General features: G+C 48.6%; 1 protein-coding gene across 7 annotated transcripts in view; it reads left to right on the top strand.

Moving 5' to 3' along the window:
- The window catches only part of Ttc13 (tetratricopeptide repeat domain 13), a 53,386-nt gene extending 46,021 nt beyond the window's left edge, over nt 1-7,365 (top strand). For 4 of the 7 annotated variants that reach the window (XM_075977656.1, XM_075977662.1, XM_075977658.1 and 1 more), the window contains 6 exons: nt 534-643; nt 1,868-2,003; nt 3,273-3,352; nt 4,340-4,418; nt 4,747-4,826; nt 6,523-7,365. In XM_075977656.1, coding sequence (XP_075833771.1) covers nt 534-643; nt 1,868-2,003; nt 3,273-3,352; nt 4,340-4,418; nt 4,747-4,826; nt 6,523-6,637 — 600 coding nt within the window. In that variant the 3' untranslated portion in view covers nt 6,638-7,365. The remainder of the gene's footprint in view (nt 1-533; nt 644-1,867; nt 2,004-3,272; nt 3,353-4,339; nt 4,419-4,746; nt 4,827-6,522) is intronic. The other 3 variants (XM_075977659.1, XM_075977657.1, XM_075977663.1) reach the window with 1 other exon arrangement.
- The last annotated feature ends 7,547 nt before the right edge of the window (nt 7,366-14,912 follow it).

The following is a 14,912-nucleotide window of genomic DNA, read 5'->3' as shown; positions in this document are numbered from 1 at the left end:
CAGCTAGGGAAGGAATGCTGAGCACCTCTAAGGCCCGCATTTCTGGGGTTGCGCTTGCAGGAACACAGAGTGCTTTTTCAGGGTAGGGATGCTGGCATTGCTGCTCTGTTGGCAGGCAAGATTGCTGCCTGCTGAGTTGGGAGGAGAAACAACCCCAGAGCAGCTGCCGCAGTGAGCCAGATATTGGCTGGTAGGGGTACCCTATACCTTGCTGCTGGAGTCTCTGCTACTCTGTAGGCTTGTGGGAATTGAGACTGGGGCTCCTGGGGTTTGTGCTTCACCTAAAGAGAGGAGAGATGTCCTTAATCACTGCCTGCCAAGAGAGAGCACATGATCTCTCAATTCAAGTGCCTTAGAAAAACCTAAGGCTGAGTTAGGGTACAGGACGGATCAGAACTAGATCTGTCTATCTGCAGCCTGTAGACATATGCAGCCCAGGGTAGCTGTGAGTGGCTCAGCGTGTTTGTAGGTGACAGCGTCATGTTGTAATGTCAGAGCTGCCACTAATATAGATTTTTATTTCCCCTCGAAAGCAGTTTAACACCAAAACGAAGGACGGGTTCACTGTGAACACCAAAGTTCCCAGCCTCAAAGATCAAGGAAAAGAATATGACGGCTTCACCATCACTATCACAGGAGACAAGTATGTGTGCTCAAGTGTGATGTGGGCTGGTAGGGCCCTATGTGTTCTCACGATGTACATCTGGGGCTGAATCTTTCCTGGCCAAGTGCACAGCCCATTGCGTTCCTGCAACAGCTCTACCTGGCTGCTCAGAGGCTATGGAGAGCTTGTCTAGCAGCAGGAAAAAAAGGATCTGTGCAGGTTCAGGCTGCCATGCAGGGATTGCTGGTGTGTGTATTGCAAGGGTAGTGCTGTCTTAGTGGAAAGTTTGGAGGAACAGATAGCCAAAATTGAGAAAGTAGAAGGAAGCCGGGTGGTGGGGGCACACATCGTTAATCCCAGCACTCGGGAGGCAGAGACAGTTGGATCCCGTGAGTTTGAGGCTAGCCTGGTCTACAGAGTGAGTTCCAAGACAGGCTCCAAAGCTTCAGAAACCCTGTCTTGAAAACCAAAGAAAAGGAGAGAGAGAGAGAGAGAGAGGCAGGCAAAGCTTTGAAAAACTGAGGTTGCAATTGTCACTTGTGACCTCCTCTTCTGTCCTTATCCTCACAGCCGCATGGTTTTTTTCACAGCCTCTGATTTAGAAGCGTTTTAAAAAGTATTTTTTCTTTGACAGATTCCTATGTGTTAGTCTTTCTCAATCCTTATACCTGTTTATCATTATAATTACCTTATTATCATCCCTCAACTATTGCCACTAAAACCTTCTTCCCAGCAAGACCCCTTCCTACTTCTTGTGTGACTGCATGCGTGCATCCCACTGAATTTAGTTAGGACAGGCAGACATTCGGGCCACTCCTCTCATGACACTTTCAGCTTTTCCCCAAGTCTTCCAGATTATCAATCCTCTTCCCTTTTGAACTGTTGCCCAGTTGTGATTGTCCCCAGGCCAAGTCACACCTCCCCCTTCTTCCTGCTAGAGAACTGAAGAACTAGAAGGTTCTCCTGATGACACCGTGATAACCCTCGCTGCGTGAGCTTACCCTCACAGAGCTGCAGTGTTGCTGCACAGCAATAGCTGTGTGTGAGCCTCCCACACCTGCTCCCGGTTACGGCAGGGTGGTTGGGGCGTGATGACAGCCTGGAGCACACCTGTTTCAGGAGCCCAGCACGCTGGGCAGATGCTGTGAGCATGTGCGCGCGCGCGCACACACGCATCACACACACACGCATCACACACCACTTCCCCGTTTCCTGTTCAGACTGTTTAATCCATGCCTTTGACAGTACTGCTAATGTTTACAGGGTTGGCAATATCCTGTTTTCTGTGGAGACTCAAACCACAGAAGAGAGGACACAGCTGTACCATGCGGAAATCGATGCCCTTTATAAAGACCTGACAGCGAAAGGAAAAGTGCTGATCCTCTCCTCAGAATTCGGGGTAGGGTTTGCTGTGTCTCATTTTTCTCATTTTCTATTTCTATTCCTGGGGTGGGGAGAGAGAGAGAGAGAGAGAGAGAGAGAGAGAGAGAGAGAGAGAGAGAGACAGAGAGAGAGAGACAGAGAGACAGAGAGACAGAGAGAGACAGAGACAGAGAGAAAGAAAGTTTTGCTGAGGCTGGAGCCCAGAACTCGACACACACTAGGCAGGTGCCCTGCTGCTGAGCCACACTCCAGACCTGCAATTTCTTTGGTAAATGTTCCACACACACCCTTCCCCTGTTTTCCTAGGCTGTATATCTTAAGCCTGAAATTAAACGTAATTGTCTCAACCTCTTTTTTAGAGTCCTATGTGGGGGAAAATCTGGGGTTTAAGAAGCACAGCAATGGGGGATGGCACACTTAGCCGTTTGTATCGTTGGCTGCCTTAGCGCAAGTTTAGGGTCAGGAGAGAGTCACCCAGATTGGCCATGGTGAAAGCGGTCTGTATCTCACCCCCCTCCCGTATTCTTCCCTACATTATGGTCGCTGCTTAGTGTGAGACTGTTGTCTTAACTGCCAAATTGACAGGATTTGGGATGACATAGGAGGCACCTGTGGCTGTATCTGTAGAGTGTTCCCAGAGAGGCTAACTAGGAAGGAAGGCCCACCCTGATGTAGACTGGGATCCTGGGCTGAATCGCAGGGAGGGGAGTGACCTTAGCACGGCATGTGCTCTGCTTCCTGGCTGCAGCTGCGATGTGACCAGTTACACAGCACGCATTTCCAGCAAGTTCTCATTTCAGCTGGTGTGTGCTGACTGGCTCCTGGCAGTGGAAGAGCATACTGGCTGTTCTTTAGTCTGTGACTTCTCTCCCTGTGCCTCCTGAGACAAGAAGTGGCTCCTCACAGGAGGAAGGCATTCCTCTCACACTATTGGCTATTGGCTCCCAGAAGCCTCTCTACTTCCTTGACGTCAGTCAGTTGTTCCATGTGTTCAGGGACCTCCAGCCCCAATGGAGGGAAGCAACTTGTGAGAGTCTCCTGGGGAAGGGATGCTCGTTCTAGAAAGGCTGTTAGGTATTGCCTTTCCTTTGTGAAATGTTGGCTTCAGCGTGCGTTCTGAAATAGCAAGTCATGGTAAAGGAGACTGTTCTTGTGTGCTGAAGCTGGGGACAATTGCTGTAGTGACTGTGGGGAGAGGGGGGAGCCATCCTGTCCCACGTAGTAACGAATGTCCCTCGTTTGTGCTACGGGGTTTAAGTTCATGAACCTCTGTCCTTTCTCCTAGGAAGCCGATGCTGTCTGCAACTTAATCTTATCCTTGGTTTATTACTTTTATAATTTAATGCCATTGTCTCGAGGATCTAGGTAAGTGATATCCTATACTATGACGGTTTCAAGTTCAAAACTATTGCTATGGCTTATGCTTCCTGTTACAGGACAGGCTCTAAAGCACATCATGACTCATAGGAAGCTCCTATTGATTCCTCTAAAACCCACCCACCCCCAACCCCTACCCCCACATCACATCCTTGTTGGATATAGTGGTACGCATCTCTAATGCTAGCCCTGGAGAGACAGAGGCAGGTGGATCTCTGTGAGTTTGAGGCCTGCCTGGTCTATATAACAAGGCCCTGTCAGGGAAGGAAGGAAAATCACGTTCTTGACCAACCCTCAAGAGAATTTAATGTAAGTCCAAGAGAAGAGGCTTATGCATGCTTTTCTCACAAAAATGAGAAGAAGCAGGAAGTAAACTGGTGGATATAGGCTTTCCCTCAGAAAACAGATGTTCCTGTTGACAGCTACCCTTAAGGCCCATATGCTTTTTAAGTAGAAAAGTAGAAAATAAACACCACAAAGTTCTCTGTTAATTAAACATTTAAGGTTTTAGTCCAAAGAATTGTTGTGTAAGAATTTATTTCATGATGGAAGCCCACGGGGAGGTTAGTGCGGTAGCCATAGACCAGGGCTGACTGAATGTGTAAGAATTTATTTCATGGTGGAAGCCCACGGGAGTTAATGCGGTAGCCATAGACCAGGGCTGACTGAATGCATGTGTAAGAATTTATTTCATGGTAGAAGCCCACGGGAGTTAGTGCGGTAGCCATAGACCAGGGCTGACTGAATGTGTAAGAATTTATTTCATGGTGGAAGCCCACGGGAGTTAGTGCGGTAGCCATAGACCAGGGCTGACTGAATGTGTAAGAATTTATTTCATGGTGGAAGCCCACGGGAGTTAATGCGGTAGCCATAGACCAGGGCTGACTGAATGCATGTGTAAGAATTTATTTCATGGTAGAAGCCCACGGGAGTTAGTGCGGTAGCCATAGACCAGGATTTGTTCTCTCTGAACAGTGTCATCGCCTACTCAGTCATTGTGGGGGCACTGATGGCCAGCGGTAAAGAAGTGGCTGGGAAGATCCCCAAAGGAAAGGTATGTTGGGCTGTCGGGGTGCTGCAAGCCTGCACCGTGTCCTGGGGGTGATGCATGTCTGCACCGTGTCCTGGGGGTGCTGCAAGCCTGCACCGTGTCCTGGGGGTGCTGCATGACAGCTCCATGTCCTGGGGGTGCTGCAAGCCTGCATCGTGTCCTGGGGGTGCTGCAAGCCTGCACCGTGTCCTGGAGGTGCTGCAAGCCTGCATCGTGTCCTGGGGGTGCTGCATGACGGCTCCATGTCCTGGGCTTCTGGTCATGAAACACGTGAGTTAGACCTCACACAGTACCTTTCTTCATTTCATCCCATCCTGATTCTCTTTTCCAGTTAGTTGACTTTGAAGCCATGACAGCTCCTGGATCAGAAGCCTTCAGCAAAATAGCAAAAAGCTGGATGAACTTGAAAAGGTAACTGTGGCTGGTGCAGGCCTTGCTGGGAAAGGGCGGGGCTCCGCACTCCACGCTGGGCAGAAGCCCCGGCAGTGTGCTCACCTCCGTGGGTTAGTTAGTCTTGTCGGTTTTAAGGTGGAGAAACGTCGTTACAGGAGAAAATAAGTGATGGTGGGGCTGAGAGAGAACTTGGGATAACGCACATTTCAAGGATCCAAGTTCAGATCCCCAGGACCCAGAGAAAATGCTGGGTACTTGTGGTAGCTCAGAATGCAGAGATGGGATCCCAAGAGTAAGGTAGCTAGGTAGGCTAACCTGTATCTGTGAGCAAGAAACCTGGGTTCAGCAAGAAACCCTGGCTCAATAAATACAGTGGAGAGTAATTAAGGAAATGTCTTGATATCAACCTGGGGCCACCACATACATACATACACACATGCACCTGCACACATATGTAAACACATATGTAATAATCTAAAATGAGTGATGATTTAAAGAAAATAAGGAAAGTGGTATGTGAAGCAGAGTTTACTGGGTCTCTCTTCTGTAGTCAGATTCTCTTCTCCCCGTCCGTTATCCCAGACTCAGGCCTAGGGTCCTGGAGTGCGTGGAAACCACTCAGTGTAGCACAGGCCTGGTGACTGTTCTTCTACGGCATTCCAGTTCTGACGGTGGCACGGTGTTGCAGCCTAGGTGGGAACTAGTGACCTGGTGTGTGACCGGCACCAGCAGGGATACCCCCACCCCATTGTAACCCTGTGCCAGAGCCAGCAAGTTACTACAGCTCCGATCTCCAGAAACGCTGGGGAATGTGTACAAGCTTGCTCTCACATTGCTTTAGGAATGAGGAAGACACTGACTTATTTCATGTCTCTTCATGCCTACATGACAACAGTCATTCTGTCACCTGCTGGGCCGTTTGAGCTGTTTAAAACTGAGAAATAGGGCCAGGGCCAGGGCCAGGCTGTGGTGGCGCATGCCTTTAATCCCAGCACTCAGGAGGCAGAGGCAGGAGGATCTCTGTGAGTTTGAGGCCAGCCTGATCTATAGAGCAAGTTTCGGGGCAGCTAGGGTTATTACACAGAGAAAGCCTGTCTCAAAAACAAAAAAAAGAAAGAAACAAACAAACAAAAAACCAGTTGAGAAGTAGGTGTCTATCGTCCACAGTGCTTAGCTTTTCCCTGTCGTCTTGCTCTGAGCTTCCTTGTTTACATGTGGTCTGGTGCTGTGATCATGGGGGAAAGTCCTGCTTCCTTTTCTTAGGAAGCTTTAACAACTCTTTCCACAAACCACACAGCCACATATTGTACAGTCATGGTTCATGGCGAACCTGGCAAGTAATGTTTCTCAGGGCTCATGTAGTTCTGAGCTAAGGCTCTCATCTACAGTGGTAGATGAAAGGGGTGGGGCTCAGAGAAGGGCAAGACCAGGCTTGAGGCTAGCATCCTCAGAGTCCGGCTCCAGCAGGCATGGCAGCCCCAGCAGGACGTGTGACAAGTGGTCCTGTACACATTCAAGTGGCATTTCTTTCCCCAGAGAGCTGGCTCAGGATGTGAGGTCACTGCTGTGAAGGTGTCTGCTGTGCCTTCTGCCTTTCTGGTATTGTCCCTCATGAGAGACTCTAGAAAGTTCCTCATAGGAGTGCATGTCCCCAGGCTCTAGTCCTTCCTATTAAGCGGTGGTAATAGTCAGTTTCCCTGTGTTTCTCTTTCAGTATCTCCCCTTCCTACAAGTCCCTGCCGTCAGTGTCAGAGACATTCCCGACTCTGAGGTCCATGATGGAGGTGCTCAACACGGACTCCACCCCACGGTGTCTAAAGAAACTCTAGCTACACCAGAGGGTTTGTACACGTGAAGGGCCAGGCTTCTTGCTTCTTAAGTTATTTTTTAAAACATGGAATTATTATGGAATTAGGTCCTTTATTACTTTTGATACCAATTTTTGATAGGAATTGAATACTTGAAATCATTTTTACTTTTTCTGAACCATAACACAAATCATGAAAACGGGTTTTGGGGGAAAGCTACTTGACCGGAAGGGAAGTGTGTGTATTAATGGCACCTGTTGGTTCCCATGTATTAAAGCATACTGCTACTTCCTTACAGCAAAAAAATGTTTACCTCAAAAACCAAAAATTAATAATTATTAAGATGAACAAAGCCAGCAACAAGCAGGCCTTGTCTTTGCTTGTCAGAGGTGTAGATGTTCCTCCCTCCCTTCCTGTGCGCCTTTGTGAGGTGCCTCGCTACTGCCATGCCCCCACATGTGGGCCCCGTCCTCTCAGAACCACGGATGCTTCCATGGCTTGTGCAGACGACACAGACAGTATTTACCAATGTCCCGACACTGAATCACTGAACCATGTTCCTCCTTCTTTTGTTGGAAAAATAAGCCGAGGTGATTTCTGCAAGTCGCTGAGTTCGGGCACTGGATTATGTTTTATGTGTGAGCTAGTTTTGCTTGTAGGTGTAAGAACATTTAGAAAGGTTCTTGTTCTCTCCGAAAGGCGAATGATGGAGTAAAAAGGTCCATTAAACTGTTGCAGTTTTAAATCATGGTCAGTGTTTGCAGTTTTGCTGTTGCCTTGTGCCTCTTTTGCCTTTTTATTTTATTTCTGTATCTGTTTAGGTGCTAGAGATAGAACCCAGGGCTTTGCACATCCTAGAAGAACACTCAGCCACTCAGCCGCAACCCCAGTTTCTGCCTTGAACTTCTGGCAAGAGCAGGGCAGTATCAAAGTTTGTGCCCGTACTGCGGTGACGGAAATCACTATGGGCTCTGGAGCAGGCGGCATGTTTGTTTGTCCCCGCCATCCATAGTGCAGTCAGGAACTGAGCGGTGCTTCAGAGCAGCCCCAGAGATGCAGCTTTCCCAGGGTGATCTCGGGTTACAGTCACCAGAACCCATTCTGCACTGAGACAGGACAAAGGGCCCATGCTCTCAGAGGTGTCTGCCTCCCCACAGCTGGCCAGCAGGCTACAGGATGGTGCTGGGAATTCCTACCAGGGACCCGTTGGGATCCCGGGATTCAAACTTCCTACTCCTTCAACTCTCAGTGCTTAGCACAGTCTTAAGCGATATCTCCGTGTGCTACTTTGGTTACTTTATTCTCCTGGCTTCATCCCCCTCTGACAAATGGTCCAAAACTGGAAGTGGGGCCTAGAGAACCCCCTGAACCCAGTGGGAAGAAGCTGGGCCTGAAGTCAGCTTGTGTGATGATACTGGGATAGGATCCTGGACAAAGAGTGTGACAGAACCCTCCCGGGGTCCACACCTGTGTCCTCTGGGACAGACCGGCTGTGCCGTGAGGAATGGGTGGCACCTCATGCTGTCGGAGTTAGCTCACCCTTTCCCAGAGGCCTGATGAGCTTCAAGCAGGTACAGGCTGCCTGCAGATGGATGCTGACAATGGTGGGGAGGGTTGGTGGGAACCACAAATGGAAACACAAAACCCTGGGGCTTTTCAGCTTCCCTTTTGCTTAAAGTCAAAATCTTTCGGTTTCCTTAGAGACTTTCCTACCACTCACCAAACCGTCATGGCTGGAAACGGAGAGGTGTGGTGAGGGCTGCTCCTCGGCCTTCAAGGAAGGAAGGGCTCTCGTGCCTCTTGCTGTGGAACTCCAGTCCCCTTCCCTGAGGTCCACTCGTGTTATTTCACTCTTCGTGCCCCTGCCGACCCCACTGGCTGAATTAGAATCACCATGGAAACATGCCTCTGGGGATATCCATAAGGATGTTGCCGGAAAGGTTTATCCAGTGTAGGAATATACAGCCTGAGCTTGGGCAGCATCCCTTGGGCTGGGTTCTGGATCACGCTCTGTACTTCCTGGCTGTGGATGCAGTGTGATCAGCCACTTCACCCCTCCCCCCATGATGACTGTACCCTCCAGCTGTGAGCCAGAACGAAGCCTTAAGTTCCTTTTGTTAGATACTTTGTCCCCCAATATGCCCATCTTGGGGAAACACACACACATACACACACACTTGGATTCCAGCAGCCTCATTTAGAATATGGTTCTATCGATTCCCAATTACTATGTTTCAGTTTCTGTGTTACTAGCTCAGTTTCTGCCCATGTAGGTGATGTGATTTGATGTTACAGGTCCGGAGAAGCGGCAGGTCTGTGTCTACAGTGACCAGAAGCTCCCTGACATATGGGCCAAATTCCCCAGAGTCCAACAAAACATCAGAGGCAGTTCTGCTTGGTGGCCAAGAAGGTGTCATCCTAGGGACCCTGAGGACTTTCGTTCCAGGAAGACCATTGGGAATACATTTTTGTGAGGTTCTCTCGTCAGCTTGAGAAGTCCCTTTAGAAATCAGCCACACTTCTGACACAGTAGTGGCCCCGTTCAGAGCTTTTATCCCTCCAGCTTAAATCTGTTTCTTAGAACTTGATATCGAGGGACAGGAGAGACGACTTAGTGGGTAAGGCACTTACTACACAACCATAAGGATCTGAGTTCGAGTTCTCATAACACGTAAGAAACAGCATGGCTGTAATTACCTCTAAACCCAGTCTTTGGGTTACAGAGGCAAGAATCACCGGAGCTTGCTGGCTGCCAGTCTAGCAGGAAGCTGGCTGCTCCAGGTTTCGTGTGCAGTGCTGTCTCAACAACGTAAGGCGTGGGGTGCTAGAACAGGAGACTTGACACCCTTTGGCTTCTGCATGCACTCTGTGTACATAGACTACTACACACACTTAAAAAATAGGAATGAGACGGAAGAATAGAGTACCAGTAATCCCAGGAGGCAGGAGGGCCACAGCTTTGTAGTGTACTTAAGGCCATTCTGGAATACTCGAGACCCTGCCAGAAAAGAAGAAAAGGAATTCCAAGCCAGTTGTGGGAGCTTATGCCCATTGTTCAAGCCAGCAGAAGTATTACTGTGAGTTTGGGACAACATGAGCTATATAGTTCTTGGTCAGTCTGGCCTATACTATGAGACCTGTTTCAAAAGAAAAAAATCACACACACACACACACACACACATATGCATACACACATTTTTGTGTTCAGCTTTAAACACTACCTCCAGAGAAAACCAGCAGGTGCAGTAGGTGCACTAAGATGCTCAAAGCCCCTCTCCAAGGGAGCCGTGTGGTGTGGGCCAGTAAGGCTGCTGGGCAAATAATAGCCTTCCGGAGCATGTGTCTGAGCAGTCCTGACAGGACCGGCTTAGGGCTGCACTTGGATTTGTTAGTCCTGGGGCCTAGGGAAGGCACCTCCCTATTCTCTGAGCCAAAGAGGCTGTGCTGCCCAGATATCACCTGGCAGCTGCCTGAGAGGCCCACAAGCTGCCCAGGAGCTTCCTTCCATTCTGCATATCACTGAGGAAGGCAGCCTGCGCCCAGTCTTATTTGATTCCTTAATTTTGCTTTGTTGTCAGGCGTGAGAACCCAGCTGTTATGCCAACAGCTGGTTGGAACTCAAGCAGCAGATGACAGAAACAGCCAAGTGATTCATGGGCTCTGAGTCTGAAGAGACTCAAACATAAGGTCTGTGGCCTCGAGGGACAGTGTGACTAGGATCTCTTGGCAGATCTCCTGCCACCACCTTTCCAGGGAAGAGCCAGACCAGAAAGGAAAGGCCAAACATTTGATTCTAAAAATGCATTTGCATGATAGCAGCTGGGCCATGTGCTCACTGCGCCCTTGCGAGCTGCCTTAGATACTTACAGCCTATAGAACAGCCCTACTCCGCATCAGTTAGGAAAATTACCCAGGCCTCAGACTCTCCAAGGAAAATGCCATGTGTCCTCCTATGTAGTAATAAGGGCGCGGGGGGGGGGGGGGCTGCGTCCCCAGCACCCCGGCTGCCTGGCTAGCTTATGCCCGAAATAACACACAAACTGTATTCATTTAATCACTGCTTGGCCCATTTCTATCTAGCCTCTTCTAGGCTAATTCTCACATATTAATTTAGCCCATTTCTAATCATCTGTGTAGCGCCCCTAGGTGCGCTTACGGGAAAGATTCTAGCCTATGTCCATCCTAGGTCGGAGCTTCATTGCTTGCGTCTGCCTGGGAGCTGGGAGCATGGTGTCTCTCTGAGGCATCTGCTCCCGAGAGGAGAGCTGTCGTCTGAGCTCACTTCCTCTTCCTCCCAGCGTTTTGTTCTGTTTACTCCTCCCACCTATCTTCTAACCAATGAAATGGGCCAAGGCAGTTCCTTTATTAGCCAATGACCTTCCTCCATCACTCCTAGGCCTTTGCCTCCACACAACCTCTGGTGGCAGAATACACCCACCTAGAAAATGCAGGTTCAGCTCAGTGAACACTTCCTAGGTGGGCACCTCATTTCTCATTAAGGTGTAGGTGCCAGCATTCAGGAAACTGAGGCAGAATGACCATAAACTCCAAGACCAAGTCAAAAAAGAAATCTAAGTTGAATGTGGCGATGTATCCCAAAATCCTAGCAATCAAGAAACCTAGAAAGGAGGATCGTGAGGCCATCCTAGGCTACATATGAGATCCTCATCTTCAAAGCTCAAACACACAGAAGTGGACATGAGCATGTGATGGAGAAACTACAGGGGTGGAAACAGCAATCAAAGTGAGCAGAGCGCCGCTGTGCCCAACTGCTGCCCCTGGGCGTCCTGAGCACAGCTGCTCTGTCTGTCAGAACACAGTGGCTGGGGTGGCCCATCGGCCCCACTCACCTGCCGTTATCACACGGCCATAGAGGTCCCCTTACCATTCAGAATCAGTCAGCTGTGTATTTGGTTCTTTCTCTGGCATGTGTGTTTATGTGTTAAGTCAGTTGCTTTTCTCAGCACTGTGACCAAACATACGACAAAGCTTAAGGCCTATGTTGTGAGGTCTGGCCCATCATGGCTGGGGGAGCACGGCAGCTGGAGAGTGCGGCTGCCGGTTCACATCTCGGTGGAACAGGAGTCAGAAGAAAGTTGAAGTGGGTCAGTCTGTGAAACATGAAAGCTAACCCCCCATAACCCATCTGCTATGACCCACCTCTCAAAGGTTCACGGCCTCCCAAACAGTACCACCAGATGTCGGAGCCTGTACACACACAGACCACACATGTTTTCTTCTCCCCACCTGGAAGAATAGAGAAGACACTGTTGGGCTCAGACAGTGGCACAGCCCAGCACGCACCTTGAAGTGCTGAGTGCTTGGTGGGAGAGCAGCCTCCCATCCAAGGTCTTCCTCTGTCTCCTTTTCAGCCGTCACTCACCATGTAGCCTAAGCAGTCCTGAACTTTCAGTCCTCCTGCCTCAGCCTCCCGAGGAGCTGCGGTTAAAGACTTAACCGTTACAGCTGGCTTCAGATTTAAAACACTGCAGAAAATTGTCTGGCAATAAATTATATTTGCTCCAAAATATAACTTAACAACACTTGTTTTGTTTGTTTTGGAAACAGCACTTATTTTTGTAACTGCTTTCTACAACAAAGAATTTGTTAATTTTTATTTTATGTGTATGAATGCTTGCCTGTGTGTGTATGTAAGTGCACCACATACATGCAGTGCCTGCAGAGGTCAGAAGAGGATGTCAGATCCCTTAGAACTAGAGTTACAGACAATTGTGAGCTGCCATGTAGGTCCTGGGAACTGATTCGTCCTTTACAAGAGCAGCCTATGCTCTTAACCAGGGGGCTCTCTCTCCAGCCCCACAACTGCTTTGGAAACCAGATACCCTTCCTGTGTAGTTTCAAGGTGAGCACATGATATTAATTAAAATAGATATTAATTAAAATACTGGGAGCAAGGCCAGCCTGGTCTACAAAGTGAGTTCCAGAGCAGCCAGGACTACACAGAGAAACCCTGGCTTGTACGAGTTCTAATTGGTCTTAATAATAAAAACCCGGAGCCAGATAGTGAGGCAAACGCTGAAAGATCAGAGAGACAAGGAGCAAACCACAGCCAACTCTTACCTTGCTGACTCCTCAGTGGAAAACTGGCCTGAGCTCCTGTCTTCTCCTGCCTTCTATTCCTCTCTCCCTGTCTGTCAGTACAGACTTCCAGACCGCTATGGTTAACTAGTGGCTAGTGGCTAGTTCCACCCTCTGATCTTCAGGCAAGCTTTATTTGTTAGAATACAAACAAGATATCACCACAACCCTGTTTCAACAAAACCCCGAAACAACAAAAAACAAAAACAAGCAGATTTTTTAATTCTTTTAAGTTTTTGTACATTTATACCATATATTTTAATAATACCCATCCTTCCTCGGTTCTCCTCTGTGTCCCTCTCGACTTCATGTCTTCCTGACCCCGAGTCTAGTTAGTGCTGTCCATATATGCATGGGCTCAGGACTCCACTAGGACGTGAGCAACCTATTAGCAGCATGACTAGACCTCCGTCAGCAGCCCCTGACTGTTAATGGTTTTCCCACCAAGCATGGGCCCTTGCCAGTTCACACTGCCATTTTGACCAGCTTGATGTTGTATAGGTCTTGTGCAGGTGATCACAGCTACTGAGTTGATTTGCACAACAGCTACGCCATGTCCAAAAGTGACCATTTGGCAGCTCTCCTCATGGCTCCCTTAACCTTTGTGCCTGCTCTTCTGCAGTGTTCCCTGGTTCTTGCACGGGGGAGGTTCCTAGGATGACTCATGTGCAGCTGAGCACTCACAGTTCAAGAACACACGTCTTCAAGTACCATTTGTGTTATTAAAAGGGGGTGGGTGGAGATAAATCAGGGGGTTGGAGCCAGTGTACTGAGCCTGTAAATGAGACTTGTTATAGTCCCATTTAAATAGGTACTAATAATAATAAAAAAAACCCCAGCGTCCCAAGTCTGTGGCTTCTTAAAGAATCCTTCATATACAGAAAGACTCAGTTGACGTCTGATGGCTTTGCTTTTTCTTCTCATTTCTTCATCGTGTTATTCTGATGAGAATTTTAGTTTTGTTTTTATTTTATGAATATGAGTGTTTTTCCTGCATGCAAGTGTACCACATGCATGCATTGTCTACGGAGGCCAGAAGAGGGTATCTGATTTCCCAGAACTGGGGTGACAGGCAGTTGTGAGCGGCCCTGAGAGCGCTGGGAAGTGAACTCCTGCCCTCTGCAAGAGCAGCGAGTGCTCTTAACCACTGAGCTATCTCGCCAACAAGATTTCCATTTATTCATTTATTTATTTTGAGACATAATCTTATACTGTGGCTCAGGCTGGCCTGGAACTCACTGAACAACACAGGTTTGTTTCAAACTCATGGCAATCTTCCTATCTCTACCTCCCCAATGGCAGAGTCTCTGGTGTGAACCCCCCCCCCACACACACACATACACACTTGGTGACAGGTTGTTATATAGTGCAGGCCGGCTTAGAACTGACTATGTAGCAGAGAATGGCCTTGAATGTCTGATCCTCTTGCTTTGACCTCAGTGTTGGGATTACGTGTGTCTGTCACTATGCCTGATTTATAGTGTACTGGAGGTAGACCTCAGACGCATGTGGGACACTCTGCAAACTGAGCCACATCCCCACTACCCTGATAAGATTCTTGGTTGTGGTTGGTATCTTTTATTACAGAGTCTGCCACCTCTGTGACATTCCACTTAGATAAAGGCCTTTCGAGTTATTTCTGCATTGCCTTTAGTGTTAGGTAGGCATGGGCTACTTTGAAGGCAACTATGGGTATTTAGCTCTTTTTCAGAAGTGGACATAATGCTTACCTGAGACCTGTTACAGTCTTGTGAAAATCAGACAGTGGGGTGGGGATGCAAACATTCCACAGCCCGGTAACTCTGTGTGGTGTGCAAAGACACTACCATGCTAGCAAGCCTGGCCCCTTTGGGGATCCGTGTCCTCTGCTTCCGTGTGGAAAATTTCCATCCTCTTCATTTGGTTTGCAGACAGCAAACCTCCCGGAGTTCCTGTGATTTCTGAGATTCCAGGATTAGCTTGGCCATTTTTGGAAGTTTAAAGTTTCGGTTTGCCCCTCCCTTAAATTGACAGGCTATGGGTTCCTCACACTGACCAGAGTCTGCTGACTAGAGTTCTTTGATTATGCTTAGGACTCTGAGTGATGTTTAAAGACATAGTCCAGTCCTGAGATCTAATTAACATGGAGGGCAGGGGTGGGGAGTGACTGCCTCCTCTCGTGTGGCAAGCATCACAGAAAGCAAGATCTCTGCAGGCA

The sequence above is a fragment of the Microtus pennsylvanicus genome, chromosome 6 (assembly GCF_037038515.1).
Source record: "Microtus pennsylvanicus isolate mMicPen1 chromosome 6, mMicPen1.hap1, whole genome shotgun sequence".
NCBI classification, from domain to species: Eukaryota; Metazoa; Chordata; class Mammalia; order Rodentia; family Cricetidae; genus Microtus; species Microtus pennsylvanicus.
The sequence above is the reverse complement of the archived record's forward strand: the minus strand, read 5'-3'. Positions and strand labels throughout refer to the sequence as shown.